This window comes from Equus asinus, chromosome 4, assembly GCF_041296235.1.
Source record: "Equus asinus isolate D_3611 breed Donkey chromosome 4, EquAss-T2T_v2, whole genome shotgun sequence".
Taxonomy (NCBI): domain Eukaryota; kingdom Metazoa; phylum Chordata; class Mammalia; order Perissodactyla; family Equidae; genus Equus; species Equus asinus.
Genome location: NC_091793.1, coordinates 113,531,691 through 113,556,370, shown reverse-complemented (window position 1 = coordinate 113,556,370; position 24,680 = coordinate 113,531,691). Strand labels below are relative to the sequence as shown.

Here is a 24,680-nt window from a genome sequence, read left to right as displayed (position 1 = left end):
TGCTGGCCTTCTTTGGAAACCTGCATAAAATGACAGGAGTCTTTGTCCCTGGAGTATCAAAAGGAGAACAGGCAATCTGGTCTGCTAATTGTCTTAGTCTCCCACAAAGCAGATCTTCTGAATTTGCTTTAAAAAAATATATAACACATTATCTGCATCTGTATAATCTCAATGTAGAAATCAGCAGGAAGGCCAACGCTTAAACTTAATCATTATAAAAGTAACAGTATGAGAGGAGTGGGTGGCACCAGGCAAGCTGCAGAAACTGTGTTTGATTTCTCGACCTTGTGCTTTCCCAGGCTTTGGGGTCTTTGCTTCTGCTTCCTGGCTCCTCCCCACGCTCTGCTCCTCTTCTCCTCCTCCTTAGCCCGGCCTTAGCCGCGTCCATCCCTCTCTCCCCCAGTCACATTTACACATTCAAGTCTCCACTCTGGCTTGTTCAAGGTTAGGATCAGCTGTTCCAGGGGTGAACAGGCTATTAGAGAACTGCCAGATGGGCCAGAGTCACTTATTTGCATTAAAAGTCCAATTTGTTATTTAAGAGGAAGACTACAATTCCACACAGAACTTCTAATGTGGGTTTATCCTCCTCTGTAAACATCTTAAGAAATCAAGTAGAGGGCCAGCCCAGTGGCACAGCGATTAAGATCGCACATTCTGCTTCGGTGACCTGGGGTTCACTGGTTCGGCTCCCGGGTGTGGACCTACACACTGCTTATCAAGCCATGCTGTGGCAGGCGTCCTACATATAAAGTAGAGGAAGAAGGGCACGGATGTTAGCTCAGGGCCAGTCTTCCTCAGCAAAAAGGATTGGTGGCAGATGTTAGTTCAGGGCTAATCTTCCTCAAAAAAGAGAAGGAAAGAATCAAGTAGAGTTTAAGGGGAAAAAGCCTGCACGGTCACTATATAACTATATAAGTATGTATTAATCTGTGTGGTCTTGAGCAAGCCTTAACCTCCCTGGGGCTCAATTTGCCCTAGTCTCTAGATGAGGACTATGGATGCCATCGCACTGGTGGTTATAAATATTAATGAGATTTCACGAAGTGGCCTTACTTGGAAAGGTAGAGGGCAGTGTGATACATTATTGCACTCTGGGGTCAGAGCAATCATCAACCAGATGCCCATTCATGGGTCTGAGTACTATTCCCCCAGCCTTTGCTAGAAACAGCATGTTCAGCTTTCTCTTCAAGATCCATCTTTTCAGTACTCCAACTGCCCTCTGGTACGCTAGATGACATCAAAAGGCTCCTAATTGATTCATCAAGAAGGTGGAGTTTGTCTTTTAATTATGCTGTGATACCTCTAATTGTGTTCAGTTAGTAAGCATGTGTCTTTGCTCAATAATGCGCTAATGACTTTTACGGCTAAAATATGTTATTTTCCTGTGGTATTTGCATTTTAGTATTGACCAATATTTTAACTCTGCTTTCCCTGAGTGTAAGACAAGTGAAGGCTTCTTTCTGCTTCTCCGCCTGTCAGTGAACTTTTATTGAACCTGCACTCCATGTTGAGCCCATTAGGATTTCTCAAATTTCCCCAACTTCTAAGTCTGCCTATTCTCTTAACTCCAGCTGGGCAAATCCTCTCCTTCCTTTGCCTTAATATCTTCACACTTCATTTTCTAAACAGCCTTTCATGAGCGTTCTTTATAAACAAATTCTTGTTACTCAAAAGGTACCTTGGAATTTAAACAAGTTAAGGGCATGGCAGAAATATTGTCCCCATTTCTTCTTAGGTCTCCATGAACTAACTCATCTCTATCAAAATTACTTGCATTTAATTCAGCACTTATTGCATGCCTCCTGTTTGTAAGGAATCAGAGCCTAGCCTAATGAAAGATATGCAAGAAATAAGCCCCACCTGAAAGAACTTACATTTAAATGTTTTCATTGTTTCTACCCTATTTAATTAACACTTAGATGTCTTGATAGCAGGAGGCAGGCTGCCTGTATCATCTGTCTAGTATTACAGGAGTTCAATAAATATTAAGTTGTACTTTTCTGATTTGAGTTTGCTACTGTGATAGCCCAGTAAATCATAGAAAACACTCTTGTAGACAAGAACACTAATTTTTCAGAATCATGGATTAGAAATTAATATGACATTCTGACATTCCCTCCCAGGTTTAAGGCTTTAATCCCTCAATATTATTTCACTTTTGATTTGGCCCCTTAAGTTTTAAATAAACAGTTGTTGACTGACTAAATGAACAAACAAATAAATGAGTATATTTTATGAATTCAGCCAGATCCAAGGCCTTAATATAAATTAGTCCTGAGCCTGAGAAAGAAAAGTGTAGTAATTCAACTTGATTTGGTACTCTATGTTTTTCTCTTTAAGAACTCAATCTTTAGATTGTCTCTATGAGGTAGGGAGGGCCGTTCCTCATTCCACAGATAAACCATCTGAGGTACAGAAAAATTGTCTTTGTGACATGACATAGTTTGTGAGGGTGGTGACTAGGTGCACCTCTTTAGGGATATATTCAAACAAGCCAAGATGGCAGAGTGGCATCTCCCCAAACTCGTGGTGGTCAGTCGTGTGTAGGGACAATCTGGACCCCATAGAGAATCCCATGCTTGTAATGATTAAAGAAAACTCAGCTGGGCCCAGGAAATGATCTGTGTGAATCTCATCTGTCCTTCCATCTTATCACCCACAGAAAGGATTAGTAATTGAAAGCTGTTGGGGAAAACCAGATGGAAAGAGGAAGATGGAAGATAAATATTAGTTCCTCAGCTCAAAAGAACCAGGCCAACGGAAGACCAAATTGTAATTTTCCAAGCCAGCTGCAGTTTTGGAAGATTTCTGTATATGGGCTAATTAAACAAATAAAATAACTCTTAAATTACTGGGTTGAGGGTTGGAAACGGAAGCTACTAGAAATTCTTTCACAATTGCTATTTCAGAGGCTTTAGCGTTTTGGTGGGGAAATAATCATTGGTGGCAAGATCCCCATTCATTTAATTTTGTGGAACAAAAATCAGCTCGGGTGGCTTTAGAAGGGTAATAGCATTTTGGGGTCCAAAGCAAGTGGAGACTATCAAGCAACAAGCTGGCCTTCCCCTGATGCTCACACACTAACTTTGTGGGCATTTATAAAAGAATCAGCTCTCCACTTTCAGTAAATCCTCACCTTAGATCTCATGCTGAATGATTTGGATTGGTAATTTTCATCTTATGCTTTTTGCTCCATCACATTCCCCTTAATATTTGGAGTCATTTCTTTTTCTCCCTAATATTTAGACCTCTCAGAGACTGCTAAGTCATAGCCATCTCCTGAGCCTTTCCTCACTCAAGTTATGAGAACTTAACAGTTTTTCTATGGCCTCCTGAGTTAATTCTTAACTCTTGTTGGATCTCCTTCAAGTTACTACAACCAGTCAAAAATGCTCAAAGTTGAGCGTTATAATAATTAGATTCTTTCAATGAGAAATTATAAACATCTAGGGGCCAGCCTGGTGGCGTAGTGGCTAAGTTTGCGTGCTCTGCTTCAGCAGCCCGGGGTTCACAGGTTCACATCCCAGGACCTAGCACCCAGTGGACCTAGCACCGCTCATCAAGCCGTGCTGTGGTGGCATCCCACATAAAATGGAGGAAGATTGGCACAGATGTTAGCTCAGTGACAATCTTCCTCAAGCAAAAAGGGGAAGATTGGCAACAGATGTTAGCTCAGGCCCAATCTTCCTCACACACACAAAAAAGAAATTATAAACATCTCTAACAGATACTCATCTTGCCCGTGTTTGTTACCTCTTTTTAAGTGTGCTGCTGCGTTCGTTTCACTGGTTTGTTCAGTAACTTGAATGAATCAGCCCTGTTATCCTCTATTTCCTTAGCTTCTAAAACCATTCAGTGAAAACTCACTAAGTGCTATAGATTTCCTGATGACCTAATTTACATGATTAAATTTTACATCTCATACAACTTAAACATTTTCCTGGATAATTTCTAAGTTAGTGCAGCTTGTACTTATTTACCAGAACTGTTTGATAAAAGGTCACCTTTACTGTAAAACTTCCCTCCAAAAGCAGAAGCTTTTATATACAAGCTGTGGGTTGTTTAGCACATTCTTAAGAGATTTACACCTGCCATCTTTCCACCCACTCAACAGGAAGGGGTCCCTGTTGTGGGTAGTTTGCTTAGTAACTTTAGAATGACTTTGGGCTGCTGCCCAAGTTCATAGGAAAAAACTATAGTCCTCTGCCCCTTGAGAAAGTCCTGGTTTTCCTTGTAATGCAGAAACTCTACACATGAGCCTGTATCTCTTTTATAGGCTCATTTTCCAAGAATATTTGTAAGTCAACTTTAATGAGGTATAATTTACATACAGTAAAATGCACACCATTACATGTATGGTTTGATGAGCTTTGACAAGTGTATACACCTGTGAACCACCACTACAATCAAATATACCGTATTTCATTACTCCAGAAAGTTCCCTAGTGCCCCTCCGTAGAAAATCCACCCCCACCCCCTGCCCCAGGGAAACCACTGAGTAGATTTCTATCAGGACAAGAAATTTTTTTAAAGTTTTGATATGACAGGTGACATCCTATTTTATGTTTTAGTTTTCCACACTTACAGCACTCCTTACTGTCATCTTTTCTCTTTTTATTTATTATAAACACATCATCTTATTATCTTTAAGTACATTTTAGATGTAAAAATTTCTCACGTCATTTTTTTTAGGGAAATATGAGCAGCTAAGGAATTATTGGTGTGTAGTAGCGATTGCAAGGCACTGTAAGTTGTTGAAGGTTTCAATCCTATCGTTATGGACTCTTCACTTTTTATCCTGTAATAAGGATTTCAATCAATTTGGGTATACAATGAGAGAGGATTCTTAGGTACAGGGAGGAAGGTCTCTGCTCTGCTGGGATCTTGGACCTGAGCCAGAAGCAATCGGCCAGCTAGAAGGTGGCCAGCTCTCCCTTAATCACTGGCTGTCCCCTTGCCATTCCTCTCTGGCTCGGAATAGGTCCCACAGGAGTAGGGAAAGAAGCTGATGGGAAAGAAGAGTGTCCCCTACTCTCTCTGAGCTCTACCAGGTGTCACAATGAGAAAAACTGTTCTGCTTCCCTGTCCTAGTCTACTCAAAGGGGAAAAGGTATTCTTTGTGGCAGTGATATGATTCTAGAATTCTCTATGGACCACCACTAAAGCTTTTGTTTTTCCAGCATTATTAAGGCCACTAGAGCACTTAGATTTCTTTTCCTAGAATCTTTGAAAACTTGCAGGTGCAACCCACTCAAGAGTCTTGTAGACTAGAGAGTTCTCTGCCTGGTCCCAGGTGAAGGACAGTGTTCCCTTGTGTAAGAAGCCCCCGTAGGTGGACTATGGGTTGTATAAAATTTCTGGAGACATGGTTGTAACTTTTCTCCTGCCTCCCTCAGAAAAACCTATTGGAATGTGAGTGAATGAGGGGAATGTTAATATAAACAGAACCTTGACTTCACTCTGATTTCTTAAAAATAGGCTAAATGATTTGCATGTTAATTTTAGTAATGGTTTCAATGCACTTTGACTAGAGCAGGCCTTCCAGTGATCTGGAACTGCTTGCTAAGCAAGCAGGCCTCAGGCGCTCTAAACCCCTTGTGACCCTCTTTTGGCACTCTGCCTCGTTTATTGGCCACCTTGTGGAGGTCTCGTGTTTCTTAAGGCTGGGAGGACTGGGAATAGTGGTGGAGAGAGGGGAGTACCAGAGTGTGAAAGTAGTAGAGAATCATAAGAATGTTTTATCTGCACTGACTAGCTCATCGTGTCCTGCTAATATATATAGGTCATATTTGTGAACAAGTCCAATCGTGTTACCTAAGACTGTTCTTAAATTTTAAAAAAATGAATCATGTGTTGATAAATGTAATTAATGAATTTAAGAGGTTTTATCTTAGTCTTAAAGAAATACGTGTTCTTTATTAAAAAATCTTAAAAAATAAGATTTTGTAAAATCTTATTTTGTAAAATCAAAAAAAGAGAAGAGAGGGGATTGCTCATAGCTCCACCATCCAAAGATGACTGTATGTTAATGTTTTGGTGGGTTTCCTTCTAGTCTTCCTATGCAAAGATTATTTTAAACTTTAATATTTTTATTATACAAGTAATTCATGTTCATTGCTTACAAAAATAATGAAGCAATGAAAAACAGTAAGAATATAAAAATCACACCAAATCCCACTATTGACAGATAACATAACCAATAATATTCTCCTGTTTATCCTTCCAGAGTTTGTGTATGTGTGTATGAGAGAGAGAGAGGGAGAGAAGAAAGAGAGAAAACATGTAAACATGTTTCTTCTATATGAACTACTTTGTAATTTGCTTTACTGACAATTAGGTTGTGAAAAATCTTTCCATGTGAATAAGTGTATTTCTGCTCTATTATTTTAAATGTCTATATAATATTCTATTGTGTTAGTATATAGTAATTACTTAAGCAATCTCTTAATATATTTTTTATTCATTTATTCTATAAATAGTAATTGAGTACCTTATTTGGGCTACTGTGCCCAGTACTGAACAAGACAACCATGGATCTTATCATGAAGCAAATTTTCCATCTTGTACACCTAGAATATTAAAAATGAAGAAACAGGGATATATAGAGAGAAAGTGTTTTTCCAAGAAATCTCATTCTTAAGTGACCAGTGCTCTTTTTCCTGCATGCTATGTTTTTATAATAAATCTTCCTTAAGTAATCGGTCTTTAAATCATTAAGTGAAAATGTTTTTGCTTAGTTCAGATTAGGATTACACTAGAGTCTTTTTAATAGACTTTCTAAATTTAGAATTTTGTTTATTTTTGCAAAATGAATTTTTCCCTTCAAGTAAAAGATTTCTTTCCAGAATATTTAATACTTTAAAAATAAATATTTCTTTAGGAATAAGGATAACTAACCAAAAATTTAGATTTATAACTTAATTAACTTTCAGGATAACTTAAAAGCGTGTACAATTGTTTTTCTTGGAATACTCTATATCTTTAAACTGTGTAAAACTTTATATGAGAGAAGCATATTTCTGCATTTGTGGAATGTAGAAAATTGTACATTAGCTTCATATGTAATCATAGCCAAGCTTGTCTACTCTTCAGAGTTACCCAGTTCTAAATTAATGAAGCATTTGGAGGGGAATGGATTTTCACGGTTTCCATCTGCAGCGTGCACAAGAGGGGCTTAGCTGAAACTGCTATATAAACTAGGACTATTTTGCTATCTTGCAGACGTAACATTCTAATTACCACTTATTTCAGTGTGAATAGTGAATTCCCTTTGTTCCCTTATAGACAAAACCCCCCAAAATCCTTGCCTAAATAGTGAATAGGACAGATGCCTTTATTTGGAAGCAGTGTTCATAGTTATTACAAAGGGGGTTATTTTTTTCATATATATGTGTTTTGTAAATCATAGTGATGTTAGATTGTAAAACAAGTATTTTTAATATTTCACTTCGGGGTTTTGGGTTTTTTTCCTTTTTGAGGAAGACTGGCCCTGAACTAACATCCATGCCCATCTTCCTCTACTCTGTATGTGGGACGCCTACCACAGCATGGCTTGACAAGCAGTGCATAGGTCCACACCTGGCATCTGAACCAGCGAACCCCAGGCCACCAAAGCGGAGTGTGCAAACTTAACTGCTGCGCCACTGGGTCGGCCTCACTTGTGGTTTTATACAAAAATATTCTAAACATTTAAGCTAAATTTATTTATTTTTCTCTCTAGGACAGAATACTTACATAGTAGTAGATCTTTAGCATTTGATGTGGTGTTAAGACTCGTAAGACTTTCTGTAGCCGTAGATGCTAGCGTTTGGTCGTAGCTTTGGAGCCGTCCAAGCATCTAGTTCAAATGCTGTCCTTATGCTATTCCTGTCAGTTCTTTTTTTGTTTTTTTCTTTAAAGATTGGGACCTGAGCTAACAACTGTTGCCAATCTTTTGTTTTTTTCTTCCTGTTTTTTCTCCCCAAAGCCCTCCAGTACATAGTTGTATATTTTAGTTGTGGGTCCTTCTAGTTGTGGCATGTGGGATGCCGCCTCACCATGGCCTGATGAGCAGTGCTGTGTCCGTGCCCAGGATCCAAACTGGTGAAACCCTGGGCCACTGAAGCGGAGCGCGAACTTAACCACTTGGCCACGGGGCCAGCCTCCCGTCCTCTCTTAATTCCTTATTTTTTAAGACTTGTTTTCTACAGAGATTCACCTTTACCTCAAATAGAAGCTCTTCAAAAGGAGCTTTGATTATGGCATGTTATCTCCTATTTATCCAGCCATTCCCCCCTACACACACCCAAAACAACCGTTTTTTTATTGTGCATCTCTTTGGACAGGAGATCTGGATCCTCGTCTTAGGACTTTAATGATGTCACTTTAAGCATGTCATCAGCCTCCCTGGGCCTCAGTTGTAAACTGAAGGACTCAGCTTTGTAGATGTCATTCAGGTCCCTTCTAACTGTCCTGATTCACAACCCATAAGTTCTCTTTGTTAACCCTCAAGACGTTTTTCAGACTTAAGATTCTGTACTTCTGAGAACTTTTTATGATTCTAAGAGGTAGAACAGGCAGATTTAAGTACAGGCTTGGCTCTGCTACTGACTGGGATTGTAAATCTTTGAGCCAGTGACGTAATTACCTTTGGCCTCAGGACATTGAAAGTATCTTCTAGCTCCCCAAAATACATTTCTAAGGGTTATAAAACTAAGAATAACAGAAATAACTAGTGCTTAATTGAGCCTCTGTATGTCAGAAAGTGTGCAAAGTCCTTTACCAGATTATCTCCTTTAATCTTTATAGGAATCCTTTTGAGGGTGGGTATTATAATAACATGGGTATCTTTGGGGGTGATAGGTTTATGGTGAGTTATCACAGGATCCTACAGGTGTGTCGTAATCGTGCATCCTTTATTTTTAAGAATGAAATCACAGAGGACAACCAGACCTTTCCGCCAAATGCCGCTTGGTGTCATCGTAGAGACTGCACCTTGGCTTGTGTTAGTATGTAGACTAAGTGGGTCACCATATTTTGAGTAACTGGATTACTCAAAAGGGAGAGGCTAAAACACCTGGGAACCGTCCCCAGGAAGTTGAAGCGTGGTTCACGTGGGCCCTTCATCCGTTGAGACGTGGCACTCTAGATCTGCAACCCTTATGTTCAGTTTTTAAAATAATCTCTTATCAAATGTTAAAAGAATAAAAGGATTCAAATTTACCGAATAAGAAAACCTATGACTACTGAATTTTTTAATATAAAAAAATGAAACAAAACATCCTTCCTTATATTGTAGCTCAGTTCTCTGATGGTTGCTTGTAGTCAAATACTCCCCTCTCTTCTTTAAGTACCACAGAAATGTGTAAATCCGGATAGTCTTGTTCCTTTCATAGGAACAACAAAAATAAATAAGAAAGGATTTTATACTTATGTGATAGTGTAAATTGTACATAAATGTGCAAAGCTGTCAATAATTCAACATGTTTCAAATCACAGTATACTTAGTAGAATGAGATCTGGATAAGTTTCTCTAAAGTTTTTATAACTAAACCAGATTAAATGGTTAACATAATTTGTGTATTAATGAAATATATTGGTAACTAAGATTTAGAATAAAGCGTGTCATATTTATTTAAGATGTCAGCACACTTTTGCATTTTCAGCAGTTGACTTAAATTCAGGTTGACATCTTAAGGTTTTCATCATTTCAGTCTTCAAAGTACTTATTAGCATTTCATTATCAAAGTTGAAGCTTACTTAGCTCTTTGGCAAAAGACCTCTGAGTTGACAGTCTCCTCCTAAATAAACAAGATTTTGAAGGTAGGTGAAGTATTTTTCAAATCAATACTCTAGAGACTATATGTAAAGCTTACTATAGAGAGTTTACTATAATTTAGAAGCAGAAAAGAAAAATGAAGCAAACAAAGCCTCTCAGCTTTTCAACAGAATTTGACAGGTTATTGTTTTCCACGGTATCTCTCAGAAACAGAGAAACCAATAACAATGAATAAAGATTAGCATTCCTAACTATAAAAGAAAAAAATTAAAGATATTATTATGATAATAGTTTTGAGAAATAAAATAATGAAGAAAATGAAAAAAACTAATGTAAAATAAACTTTTGGAGAAGTTCTAAAATATGCAGTCATAAATAGTTTTTGATTAAGGAGCCAAATCAGATCAGTGTTCTCACCAATGAAGCTTTATATATAATAGAGAAGCTTGCAGAAATTTTGATTCAGTAGAATCAACATGGGGTCCAGATATCGATTAATATGTTTGTCTTTCTATATGAGTGTGTGTGTGAAATCCTATTGCACAGTAAAGGTTACAACTAATGGGTTAGATCAGCGGTTCTCAAATTTTGGGGGTTCAATGCCCCTTTACACTTTAAAAATAGTTGAGGACCTCAAAAAGCTTTTATTTATGTGGATTATATCTATTGATATTTACCATATTGGAAATTAAAACAGATTTTTAAAAAATATCTATTAATTCACTTTAAAAATAAACCCACTATATGTTAACATAATAGTGTTATTATTATTATTAAGATAACCATATTTTATGAAACAAATTTAATTAGAAGAGTGGCATTTTTTGTATTTCTGTAAATCTCTTTAATGTATGTCTTAATATTAGGAAACAACTGGATTCTCATAAATGCTTCTGCATTCAGTCTGTGGTGATACGTTGTTTTTGTTGAAGTACGTGAAGAAAATCTGACCTCATAAAAATATGCATTTGGAGAAGAGAGGAGTATTTTAACAGCCTTTTCAGCTAATTGTGGATATTTCTCTCTGATATCACACCCAAACTGGATAAGTGATAGTTTCTTAAAGGTTACTTGCAATGTGGAATCTGAAACCTTATCAATAAGCATTTCTTATTCTATTACACTAAAATCCATTGGTCTGTCTTGAACTCTGAATGGATCTTTCAGCTATTCATGATTCTGTAACATCGTGCATTGGTCATTTAGAAAATATTGGTTCACTGAGTTATGTAGCTCTTCTAAACTTGACATGTTTCTTTATGCAATATCGTTAAAAAATCACATTTGTTAATAATATTATTGGTCTCAACAGAAAAGTCATTTAAGTAGTGGGAAGCTGTCAAGTTCAGGGTGGCAGGTACAGAATTTCCAAAATTCTTATTTTCACTCGAAAGCTTGAATTTTATCATTGACTGTCAGTTGTTTTCTTTGAGGCGGCAGGCTCACTTTGTTCAGTTTTGAGAAAATGCCAAGTCTGAGTAACCAAAATTTATGTTAGTTGTTCTTCCAAGTGAAAAATGGTATTCTGTGGAAAAAGCAGCTAACTCAGCTTGCAACTCAAACAATACTTTCCCTCAAGAAAACCATCCCTAGACAGACACAGCTATCTTTTACATCATTTGGTATGAGGCTAACTCTTTCTCTTTTGGAGAGTTTTTCAAATGTGGAGGTGTAGAACTCTAAACTTAATGTAATCCACAGCAGAAACAACAGAGATAGAGATAGAAAAGAAAACTATCCAAATTGTCACCCACAATAACTAATTTAATATGCTGTCATTCATTAAAAGCAGTACCATTGGTATAAAAGAATACTTTAAATTCTATACTTAGTATCTCAAAGACTGGGTTCTTTTAAAATTGGAAACAACAAAGAAACATTATTCAACTGATGACATGGTTTGAGATTTCTAACAGTGAAAAATGTAACAAAAGCATCCACTTAAAAAAAATCTACAGCTGATCCTGCAGGAGGAGATATTTTGGGCAAGCTATTTTTTTAGCATCATACTTTTTATTTTAATGTCTTCCTTATTGAGACGTGCATTTGAAAATAGTTTCATCTTGCAATTTTCTAACAAGTTTTGTGCTTGAATTCATAGGAAGAAAAATAAACTTTAAGCTTACCAATAGTAGATAGCACCCAAATTCCCTTTTCCTTCTATCATTTTTTTGGAACTCATCATTACAGAGGGTTTTTATTTTTCCATAAATTTTCATGCACTTTGCACTGTTCCTTCACAATAATAGTTGTTTTGATCCTACGTATTAAGCCACAATGATTCAACAATCTTTAGAACTGAAAACTGCAGTTTTTGAATCCCAAGCATCCTTTGTACTTCAGGTGGCACCTGTTCTCTTAACACAACAAATGTTTTCAATTCAGTCTCATCCTTTAGTCAGCTATGTTGCTAAGATACCTATGTTGTCACAGATTTTCTCTCTAACATGTTTTCAGTTCATATTTGCATACATTTCAGCCATCAAATGAGGAAACAATATTTAAAATGCCTTTCTTCTTTGCACCTCTGGGCAGTCATTACTTTTTAAAAAACTGAGCTGTGAGACATTTAAGAAGTGGCCATTGTAAGAAAATGGCCATATTGTTTTGTATTAAATCTATTCTGGCAGTACCGTAAGGGCAAGAGGCTGGACTCATTCAGACAAGCACTCATCTGTGAGTCTGGAGAATTCACTGAGAGTTACAAATATGCCATGAACTTTGTGTCCTCATTCTTTCCACATTTAGTGCCTTCTTTGTTCTGAGTATGATGATGGCAGTATTGACATCACCACCACCACCTGGGCTTTGACAGCATTGAGAGCTCTCTGCTTGCTGGGTACTGAGAATGCGTACTTTACATCCGTTCCATACATTCTACATACATTAGCTCATCTTATCCTCCCAACAGTCCTATGAAGTAGGACCACCATCATTCCAATTTTACAGATGAAGAAACAGAGACTTCCCCTACAATCCCGTAACTAGTAAATAGGGCTGAATGTCTTTTACAGATAGTCTTTACTCAAGAGCCAAGCTTTTAACCTCTTAACTATAGATAACACTGAACTTCAGTTAAAAACTTTTTTTTAATTGTTTTAACTCTATGGAAAGGGTGGGGGGGGGTGGTTAGGCAGATTAAGGAGGAGGGTTTATAAATGACACCTCCCTGTCTGCATGATTTCTGGTAAGAGGACTGTATGAGGCAGTCAGCAGACTACCCTATGGTTTGGGCATTAGAAGCCATTTGAAGGCACGTCCATATTCTAAGGAGAGAGATCTGGGATGGAGAGACGGGTAGAAGTCACCTGTTAGAATCTCAGAAGGACCAGGAGAGGAGGAAGCAGCTTGGGAAGAGGGCATTGACATAGATTTCACAAATAAATTCAACCTTTATTAGAAAATGTGATTATTAGGATTAAAAAAGGATGAAAAAAATCCATTACCCACCCAGTATTTATCCCAATTATTATTAACTCATGAAATATGTACTTACTGGCTTAATATCTAGTCCTTATGAAAATAACCTAGAGCCTTATTTTCTGATATTCGCCACAGTTTCACTGATGCCCAGAACATAGTAAATACTCAATAAAATATTTGTTGAATGAAAACTATTTGAGAACCTTGTATTGTACATGTATACTTTGACCATTTCTGTATTTTCTTTAAATGAATTTGTGGGCTATGTAAAGTATTTACACTTTCTCAGGCCACATGTCTAGAACCCCAAATCCCTATTTTTTAAATACTATATTCTTTTAAAGATAAAATGCATCCTAATTACTCACTGCATTGGCCATTCTAGAATCTCTGTTCTAAGACTTCCTTACTTGTTTACCCATGAGAGTGGGATGGCTTTCCACCTTGTAAATTGTGTGTGGCTGTTTGGTGAATTTTAATGGAAAGCTTCATTGCCTATTTCTAAAGACAGCTTAATTAGTTGCTCACAAGACTGCTCTCTCAGTTCATTGGTTTAGAGGGTAGTTTTGTTGATTGGTTTTTATTTAAGGAACCGGAAAAGCCAACGCAAAAACAAAAACAGGCGTGCTGCTCCGTAACTCTCCTTGAAGCCCTAATAGACATTTGACAAAGGATCTGCATGTATCTAAGTAAGAGCAACATATCGCTTTACCCACCACCATCAAAATAATGAAAGAGGCTTTTAAAAATGCCAGAATGAATCACCAAGGCTGACCTTACTTCTCTGTTTGTTGTAAACCATTTGTCAGGCTTAGAACTGAATTGGGGGCGGTCCTTTTCATCTGTGAATATTTCTGCTTGCTGATGGTTCTGGGTCTTTGTGACCCTGGGCCTTACTCAAGGCAAGTCAGTCTTATCACAGGTTGAGTAATCACGTCCCCAAGTCCCAGGGATGCACCACAGAGTGGAGAGAGGGCAGGGTGTGAAGTCAGGAGCACTGGGCTTCCATCATGGCTCCTTTGCTTACTGATTATCTGCCCCTGAGCAAATGCCTTAACATCGCTGAAATTTCTTTTTGTAAAAACAGGAATGTGAGGATGCAATGAAATAGTATGTGTGGCGAAGTACTTTGTAAAATCTAAACCTCTGTGTAAGGGCTACTGATTTGGGGGCAGCGTAAGAGCTAGGCCTGGATTTTTTTTTAACCAAATAGATAGAAGAATACAGTAATTAAAGTTATTGTAAAGTAGGACTAGAACAGGATTATTAAGGCAGTTACCTTCCAGATTCCTCTTGCTATGCACCATGGCCATGTAGTCAGGCCTGCTGCCAGAAACGGTCCTCTGAGGCCTCCGTCAGTTACCCAGGCCTGCTCTCCTGAAACTAGATTATGAATTTCCTGCCACTTGACAGGGATATATGCTAAACCTAAGATGCATATGACACATCTTCCTAGAAATATCAATTTTACCCAGTAGTAATTGATGGAAATCATTTTTGTATGAACATTTTCAAATGGGTACATTATAGGGGAGCTTAGAGAGCCACCCCAGGGTCCCTGCATGTCCCCGTTCACTGTGGCTGGCTCTTGTGGACATTTTGCTGGAAAAGGTAGTAAAGCATAAGCCTCAGCTGGCCAGACAGCCTTAAATAAGATGTGACCTTATCAACCTAAGATCTTCAATTGCTCCTTAAATTATCTCCCATTAACCTATCCTTTGTGGAGGAGGAAAACGGCAAGGTGAAAATCCCTCTCGAGACATTAAAATGTCACTAGAAGATAGATGTTTAAATCATCCTTTAATTCTTTCTTCTTCCTCCTCACAGGAAGTTGATTGCAGTCTGACGTTCTGTGTCTTATTCTCTAATGCACTGATCATTTATGGGCCTGGTCCAGGTGCCTCACATCACTCTTAAGATGTCGAGTTCCATTTGAGACACAGTACATAGATAGATAGATAGATAGATAATTAGATTCTTTTGTGTATAAACATATATATATATATAAATTATCTCATATAAAGGAGAGCATTCAAGTTAAGGGTTGTTAAAGTTCTCAGTCTTATTAGGATCCTTTGAACTAAAAGGACTTTTGTCAATGAAATACTGTGGATGTGATATGAAAAGTTTATTTTAGCAAATACCCAGATGCAAGCTATTTTTACTTTGTAACGTCATTACCTTGATGTAAAGCATGCCGTATAGCATGTCATTACAAAGAAAAGACAAGTTAATGTCTGGCAGTGAGGGGAACAGTGAACACGTCTATGAATTATGCCCGTGCTTACACGTCTTCTCAGAGTAATTGTTTATGAAAGTTAAATCTTTTACCTTCAGGCCACTACTGCCATTTTCAAATAATAGAAATGGGTTTTCAAAAGTATGTTTGAACTTCACAAATATACTTCATACCGTGAGTCAACATTTATCTTTATTGAGCTTAAAATGAATATTAAAATAAATTACAATTGGAATATTCTAATCAAACTACACATGAAGGAAATAAACTTTTATAACTTAAGTTTAAGAAAGTTGGTGACAGTCCTTTTTAAAATAACCAAATCACATAGCCATCACCCTAGCCTAATCAATGAAGGCACTAGAGGAATGGGAAAACTGAAAATACAGTGCCTACCTTTTATTCTGATACACTGGCTTGCTTCTGTTACATTGATGATTGCACAGGACTGAAATAAACTCATGTGGCAGCTTAAAATGTGAAAATACTCGTGATGTCAATCTGAATCTGCTTTTTAGTTATATTTACCATCTGTATATTTCAACTAAAAGCTTTTTGAGAAAGTGCAAAAGTCCATCATTCAAGAGTTTTGCACTGGATTTAAAGTCCCAATTAATTATTGATGAAGTGTTAGAGCTTCCCTAATTTTATCTCCTCTGTTTTTACAGAACAACCATAGTGTTTCTTTAAGTCTTTCAGGTAATAGGTATCAACATTTGAGTAAAACAAAAAACAAAAATGTCAATGATACATTTCCCTAAGTAGCCCCTCAGGTTCATTTTAGGGGGAAAAAATTGAGAAGAAGTTTCCATTGAGGCTGATTTCAGCTTTTCACTGGGAAGAACCAAGAAAGAATGTTGTTATGATCATCATTGTACAACCATCACTGCCAGTGGCCAAATAGTGGAGAGTGTTAGATTAGAATATTTCACTCTTATTACGTAATTTTAAGCCAGCCCTGGTAGTCTAGTGGTTAAGCTTCAGCACTCTCACCGCCACAGCCCGGGTTCGTTTCCCGGTCAGGGAACCACACTACCCGTCTGTCGTCATACTGTGGTGGCTGCATGATGAATAGCAGCACAGCATTGTCTGACGCGGCGCCGGAAGGTGAGAGGATGGCGCAAACAGACTGGACAGGGTTCCGCTCTGCTGTACACAGGGTCACTAGGAGTCAGAATCAACTCCAGGGCACTAACAACAAGTGTGATTTTATATATGTTATGTGTATATATTAACTTGTGGTTATGTAATTCCAGACTGGAAAACATCTTCCATTTATTTTATTTTATCTGCCCAAAGTACCTATTATATAAATTGTTATCAGTACATCAGAGCTACAATCTAGTATCCATTAAGAACTTGTACATGAAAAAATAAGACTGTGTCTTATGAATTGACTTTAGGATCACCACCAAAGATATTTGAGCAGAGATAATGCAAAATAATTGTAAAGAGATGCCTAGGAAGAGGAGACTCGGAGAAGTAGAAGTTGCTTATGTTCATCTAAACTCTGACAAAATGAGGGAGCCCCACTAAGTGGACATTGAGTGTTCTAGTCCATTGGCATGACTATCCTAATTAAAGAGCGTTCAACAAATCTCTTAACTCTATGCATTACGTATTCAGTTCATCTAACCCATGCCACTTGTTCTGATTCCATTCTAATCAACTTCCTAATAATTTTTTGTTTCCAGTGTAGGTATGCTTCCAGAAAAGAGCCTGTTGGTCAACCACTTTGTGATAATTATATCTCTTATCTTAGTATAAAGTAGACAACTGTCATTCTGCTTTTACCTCTAAATTTCATGAGCTTGGTATTATAATATAGCCTCCCCTTGACAAATAGATATGATCTCCTTGTGCTGACAAATTAAGTTTCTGAGCCTACAAGACTGGGTGCCAGACAAAAGCCCATAGTAAATTAGCCAGAGCCGCCTGTATGGACTCACTGGAGATAGCCAGGCTAGGCTTTCCCGCATAGACACACCCAGATCTTTACATCCCTGTGTGCTGAATGAGTTACGAACCTTCCTTCTTCCTTTTCAATTTTTGTTAAAAATATAAAGACCATGGAGTTCATTTAATCCAGCTGGGACTTAGAAAAATTCAGTGACTTGGCTGCTATCAGTCAGAACCAGGCTCTATGCCACTCCAGCCCCTTCTCTTGGGGCCTGGTTTTCTTCATGCAGAGTGCAAAATCTCCCTCAAAACTGGCACTTGGAGAGTTTGATCATTTCTGTTGTTTCTTGTAAGAATAAAGAATGCAGGACTGAACTTTTTTGTTTGCGTTGTCTGTTCAAATGTCTTATGTTTATAGTTTTTGCATATGAGTCTGTCAGGGAACATGTGAGCGTGTACAGAGTTTGATAGTGTCAATGTTAGTAGTGTAATTTAAATTTATTATATGCTGAAATGAATGCATTGATGCACCTTATTGTTATATGTTTAGATGGATATTATGTTAATGCTAGAGGAGCTATGTAATGAAGAGGGATTAGGAATTATGACATGACTGATGCCAGTAGCATAAAAATTAGAGTCCTGGCAGGAGGTAAGAGTTTCCTATGCAACATAAAAAGTTGTTTATCCTAACATAATTTAAGGAATGTGTAGAGTTCTGTAAAGAAGGCTCTAATGTTTGACTTAAAATACATTTGAAAATTTTGGTTAAGGAGATGAATCTGGTAGATACTATGAATTCAAATATAAGCAGTACTGAAATGGCTAGTGATTCAAGGAGTACTAGCATATAAATGATCCAGAAATTTATTCAAATGATAGCCTTTCAAAATTGCATGTTGACAACAGATAATATGAGAGGCAGGATGGCCTAGAGGAAAGACACAGAATTGGAAGTCACATAGACCTGAATTCAAATCCTATTCTCATCATGTGCTAATTAGGTGACCTTGGGAAAGGCACTTACTCTCTTTGAGCTTCTGTTTCTTCATCTGTAAAATGATACCTACCTTATTGATTGTTTTAACAGCTAAACTACACACATGTAAAGCATTTACTAGTACAAAGCCATGTAGTTGTCAGTTAATAAATGTACGCTGACATATTGTTGTTAAGTACCTTGAAGTATATTCCAGTCTTGGCTCTAAAGGAGAGAAATTTGGTTACAAATTATGGTTGGGGGGACCAAGCTATGAATAAATCTGTGCATCTAGAGTGCGCTGAATTTGCTTGATAGTGGAAAAGCTGTATTGTTTATATCTCAGTTTTAATGTTTTATAGAAATTGCAAGATTTTGCTAAGTGTAAGCCAGTGACTTATATCACCCAGTAGTTAATCCAGCTACTCTTCATCTCCCTGAGCCTCAGGGACATGCCAGTTAGAATATTCCCTTCTTGTGCTTTTTGGATGGAATGTTGACTTAGCTTAGTTAATGGGAGCATTGTGCTCATGAGTCTGTGGCATCATCATGATGTTATAAAGGAGGTGGCTATTTGTGTGAGGTCCTTCCAGTTTCCTAGAGAATATTCTTACTATTAGCGAGTCCTAATATTCAGTAATGGGAGATTTATTCTTTTGGCTTAAGTCTTGGTCCCACATTAAAAACCAGATATTTGTGAGAAAAGAAGTGTACTACAAAGAAAGGAGGGGAAACTCCTATTTATTGATTACTGTCTGTGCCAGGAATAGTGCAAAATGTGTCCCACATATTAGCTCATTTAATTCTTAATAATTCCATAATGTAAGCACTTTTCATCCATTTTACACATGAAGAAACGACTGAAATAAATTAGTAACTTGACCAAGGACATCCCACAGCCAATAGATGACAGGGTTAAAGTCAGCACCTTTGTCTGGCTCCGTTGCCCATGATCCTGTTGTTCTATGCTTAGTGAAGATGAGAGGCTAGCTCAGCACAAATCCAGTATTATTACTAGACAAGCAACAAGGTAGTGGGGTCAGCGGCAGAAATTTCTTTATTTGACAAACAGCAAATGTCTACCTTTCCAAGGTCACCTATGGCCGCCTTCCATTCTTTATTCCTCACATGACTCCCCACCCCCACACACACCATATTTGTAGTCCACTTCTCTACATTACAGATGGTCTGGACAAAGGTAGAAGCAAAGAGGGTTGTGGAATCTGCCCATTCTCCATCTCTTTTTCCAGGCCAGTCCCTTTCTTTCAGGTGAGCATACAAAAGTGATATCAGTATCACTGATGGCCAGAGTCAGGTCTAAGACAGGCTGAAGATTCCCAGTCACAATAAAGAGCTAACTACTGCTGGTGTTTCCAGCAAGAATGACCTTGTGGGATACGTGCCCTGCTGGTTTAGACCCGCCACCTAGTTAGACTGTTTTCTTCTATTCTATAGAACCAGAATATGAGAGGCTCTATCCCTAAACTTCGGGTCTGTCTCCTGCTCTCATTATAAGGTAGCAGAATATAAGGTAGCACAAAGAAGTGTTGGGCTTTGGGGACAAAGACAGGGATTCAGATCACAGACTTTCCACTTCCTGTCTGTGACCTTGAGCAAGTCACTCTGTGAGCATCTATAAAATGTCCATTATACAACATACTCCCAGGATGATTGACCAATAAATGGGACAACAATATGAATGAAGCCTCAAACATTGTTCCTGGCTTCTTCACAAATGCTGGCAATCTCCTTTCCTTTCCAGTTTCCATCCCCCGGCCCCAACCCCACTCCTTCAACTAACATACTTGTCGTTATATGCCTTTTAAAAGATAGAACTAGAATTTGGGGACTTTGGGGGAGACCATAATATATAGGGAAGGGCAGGAACTTCCAGGCATGTTTCTATGTTATAAATAAAAGCAGATTAATCTAACTTCTTGAGGTCAGAAACCCATGTTTTATCCTACCCAGCATACCCTGCAGCTAATATTTGGCACAGCACCCCTGTCAATACTCTCATTTATTGAGTGCTTACTGTCTACAGACAGTCTTTTCCTCTTTTGCCCGTCATCCCCTTTAAACTGCCCAGTAACCTATATAAAGTAGGTATTCGTATTCATAGTATGTAGATGAGGTAACCAAGGCACCAAGCCAGTCTCTCAAGGTCAGGATTCAAACTTCATTGTCACTGATTTCAAATCCCTTCTTTTTTATTACAACACTCTGCCTCCCCGATAAAAATAGTTGTCCTCATTTCATTTGATTTTTTTTTTTAAGATTTTATTTTCCCTTTTTCTCCCAAAGCCCCCCGGTACATACTTGTATATCTTTAGTTGTGGGTCCTTCTAGTTGTGGCATGTGGGATGCTGCCTCAGCATGGCTTGATGAGCGGTGCCATGTCTGCACCCAGGATCCGAACCAGCAAAACCCTGGGCCGCTGCAGCAGAGCGCACAGACTTAACCACTGAGCCACGGGGCCAGCCCCAGATTTTATTTTTTTAACCAGATATTTATTGAACCTTTATTTGTGCAAGCTGTTTACTAGATTTAGGATTTATACTAAGATGTATAAGACCCAATTCTATGTAAGCAACTACACAGTTAACTGTGATTGAGGTAGAAGATGATAATCTCATAATTAATGAACAAATGAAGGGCCCTGAGGTTCACAGGTGGGTGAGATTGCATCTGATTGGGACAAATCATCAGAGGCTTCATGAAGGAGGGGGTGTTTGAATGGAGCCTTGAAGGCTGCATTGCCTCCTGCATGTACTGCACTTCTGTATGAGAAGTGCTTAGCTGGGTTCCTAAAACATAAGTAATTGACAATCAATAAATGATAGCCATAATTAATAGATGCTGTAACTATCCAGGTCGATATAGCCAGATAAATATAAGGATGAGTGGTATACATTTGTCTGGAACGTCAGAACGTTGGTATTGGTTCTGAATTTTAGAGTTAGCAGCTCTCATAACTTGAGCTCTTCAGCAAAGCTAATCAGAAGTGCATTTGCAGCTATTAAGGGCATCTTAGTGACCAAACCCCCAGCGCTTTGAGGGTAGCTAAGAACTTTTTCATCCTGAGCTGCTATTTTCTATCTCTTTACTGCACTAGGTAGCTGTCCAAGTTGCAATTAACCCAGTATTTCTTGATTAGGTAGAAAAATTAGGAAGGACATTCTGACTCTGCATTGTCTATAGTAGACTTTGCTTCTCAATGACAAAATAGTCACTTTTACCCAGGCATGAATTTTCTGGATAACTCAACCATGGATATTCTTAGGCTTTGGTCGAATTTTAGTTACTACAGCTGAAGGACTAGGGATGATCTATAATAAAGGACCTTGATCAGAAATAGGGAAAAAAAAGCTATTTTGGTGAGATGGGTGATTGTTTTCTTTAACTTAGTAAGTTAAACATTAAGTGTTAAACATTGTGGAGAAAAAAAATTACTGTTAAATTTGCCTTTGGAGTCTCTGTTTTTTTCCTGATGCCTACTGAGAATCAGATAAGCCTCACTTTAGGTTGTACATGACTGGAGAGTTCGTTGGCCTTTTTATTTTTAGTCATCACATGACAAACTAGGTCTAAGCTGAAGAGTAATTTAGGTTAGGCAAGGAAAGTTCTTTCCGTTGTATTTCCTCTTGGAATGAGAACATTTTTTATCTCATATTAATCACATGAAGATATAAATTTGTGGAAATGAACTTCTGTAGATGCAAATATTTTCTGCCTTTTATTTACTTAAAAATGTTTTTTTGTTTTTTTTTAAAGATTTTATTTTTTCCTTTTTCTCCCCAAAGCCCCCCAGTACATAGTTGTATATTCTTCGTTGTGGGTCCTTCTAGCTGTAGCATGTGGGACGCTGCCTCAGCGTGGTTTGATGAGCAGTGCCATGTCCGCGCCCAGGATTCGAACCAACGAAACACTGGGCCGCCTGCAGCGGAGCGCACAGACTTAACCACTCGGCCACGGGGCCAGCCCCTACTTAAAAATGTTTTTAAAAGAATAAACCATGTTAAAAGAAGGAACTACAGACTCAAGTGAGTAAAAAACTATTTGGGGATGTTTAGAAAATCAGTCATTCAATATTTCCAATATCTAGCATGGTTTAAGGACCACTTCATACCCTAATTAAATTAGAATCTGCATTGGCCACATGCCCCCTCTAGCTTATGAAATCTGAGATAAGTTGTTTGCACCAAGCAAAGGGACTGAATTCATTTAAATATAGAGTTGTAGATTCTTTAAATACAGTGTAACATTAGAATCATAATGAGTTAAACTTAATTACTGTAGCATGAGGAAACAGATGTTTAGGGAGCTAATATGGGAAAACTTAAGCTTCTTATAGCACCTTAGTAAGGAGTATAGGACTTGCTGTCACATGGAGCTGGGTTTGAGTCTCTTACCCAGCACCCCTCTTTCAACACCAGCAAACAACCACCCAAGGGTCCTGTCAGCACTTACCCTATACCTGGGACCTGTGTACAGGAGCAGTTATTCCCAAGGAGCCTCCACTATGACCTGGTCTCAAGCTCTTGAATAAAGAATGTTGAGACTAAGAATTAAAATAATGGTTGGCTCTATTTAAGTATAGATCCACAGCAGAACTACTCATGGTAGGGAGACAAAGCTGACCGCTCCAGGGTGGTAGCAGTGTTATATGCATGTTCCCTGTTCTGCGTGAAAATAGTACAATACCTAATTAAACTCCTTTTCTTTTTCATCAAAATACTTATCAGCTTTTGCTCATCTTTAATAATAGTGGGTTTTAGTTAACTCACCTCAGTCTGTATGCACAAAGGATGGTATAGATCGAGCCTTCCATAATTTGCCTGGGAGTGGTGCATTCTTTTTGAAACCAATTTGCTGTGTGTTCATTTTCCTTTGCTTTTAATAGGTGAAAAAAAAATTCCATTTTGTAATGATGCATGACTCATTCATTGCTCATTGTCTTCCCACTGATTTTTTTTTTTTTTTTTTTTTTTTTTTTTTTTGCCTTGAGCCAGCAAGAAAATGTTACATGAGAGGAGGGAGAAACAGACAGAATGAGTTGAGGAATACAGTACTTAAATACTGTTGCTTGATTTTCATTGGTTATCTCCTTTCTTACGGTGACCAGTCTAATCCAGCCTTCCTTGTCAGATCCCTCCCTTCACCCACCCTCAGCTAGGGGCTTCACAGGGTGTCTGTTGCTAGAAACTGATTGCAGGCAGTATGTAGGCATCTTTCATTCAGAATGGACATTAATATATTGAATAGAGAAGAAAGCTTTTAGAAATGTATCATTTGTCAGAATTGCAGGGCTTTTAGAAAGGAATAGTGAGATGCTGAATGTTTTGCATGTTAGCGTCGACTCTTTATTTCTGTTCAGACTCTTAAGTTTTCAGATGCTTAAATATAGAGCCCTTTAAAAAAAAAAAGGAAGAAAGAAGAATTTTTCTGGTTAGTCGACCTCTTTTTAAGAAGTGCTTCATCATCCTCCTCCACCTCTCCGTGATGTTTCTCTGCAGCTCTCTGTAGGTTAGAGTTCTGTGCTGCCTGGTAGAATGCTCATTTGTTAGCTGAATAGAGTTCATCGACAAGACATAGATCAATATAGGTTTTATTTCTTTCCTGTGAATTCCAAAATGCCATCCAAAGAGTCTTGGTCGGGTAGGAAAACTAATAGAGCTGCAGTCCACAAATCAAAACAAGAGGGCCGTCAGCAAGATTTATTGATAGCAGCCTTGGGAATGAAACTGGGTTCTCAAAAGTCGTCTGTGACAATCTGGCAACCTCTGAAACTCTTTGCTTATTCGCAGTTGACATCACTTGTTAGAAGAGCAACTCTGAAAGAAAATGAGCAAATTCCAAAATATGAAAAGGTTCACAATTTCAAGGTAAGAATATTTGTTTTTAACCTTTTCTTATAAGAATGGAAATGCACATTACTTGAAGTATACAGTATTAAAGGAATATCTTCTGATGTCTTTTTAAAACTAGGATATCTGGACTAAAATGTTCTTGCTATTTAAGGAATGAAGATGTTTTAAGCATGATTTTATTTAAGGAATAGCTGAATAAAGCTAATAGAAGCCAACCCCATTTGCTCTTAATGCTGATTTAGTGTTCTGTTTAATCAGTGTACACTTGGTGGTAAAAGTCTTGACTCATGTTAAAAAGGTCTCATTTAAAGATATTGGCGTTATTATTTGTGATGCAAATGTGTCTACCTTTGTCGGTTATTTCGTGAGAGGATTAGATCATCTCTCTGTTCGTTTCTGGTAAAAAGCTTTGGATAGAAGAGGCATGTGCTGTTGCATCTGGATGGAGCAGATGGTCTGCATTTCCCCTAGTTTCTGCCTTTTCTCCTCTGTGAATGAACTGACCATGAT

At 38.0% G+C, this 24,680-nt stretch overlaps 1 protein-coding gene across 3 annotated transcripts in view; it reads left to right on the top strand.

Moving 5' to 3' along the window:
* Positions 1–24,680, top strand: part of CHN1 (chimerin 1) — a 182,808-nt gene that overhangs the window by 112,184 nt on the left and 45,944 nt on the right. For all 3 annotated transcript variants that reach the window (XM_070508138.1, XM_044768685.2, XM_014851652.3), the window contains one exon: positions 24,108–24,185. In XM_070508138.1, coding sequence (XP_070364239.1) covers positions 24,108–24,185 — 78 coding nt within the window. The remainder of the gene's footprint in view (positions 1–24,107; positions 24,186–24,680) is intronic.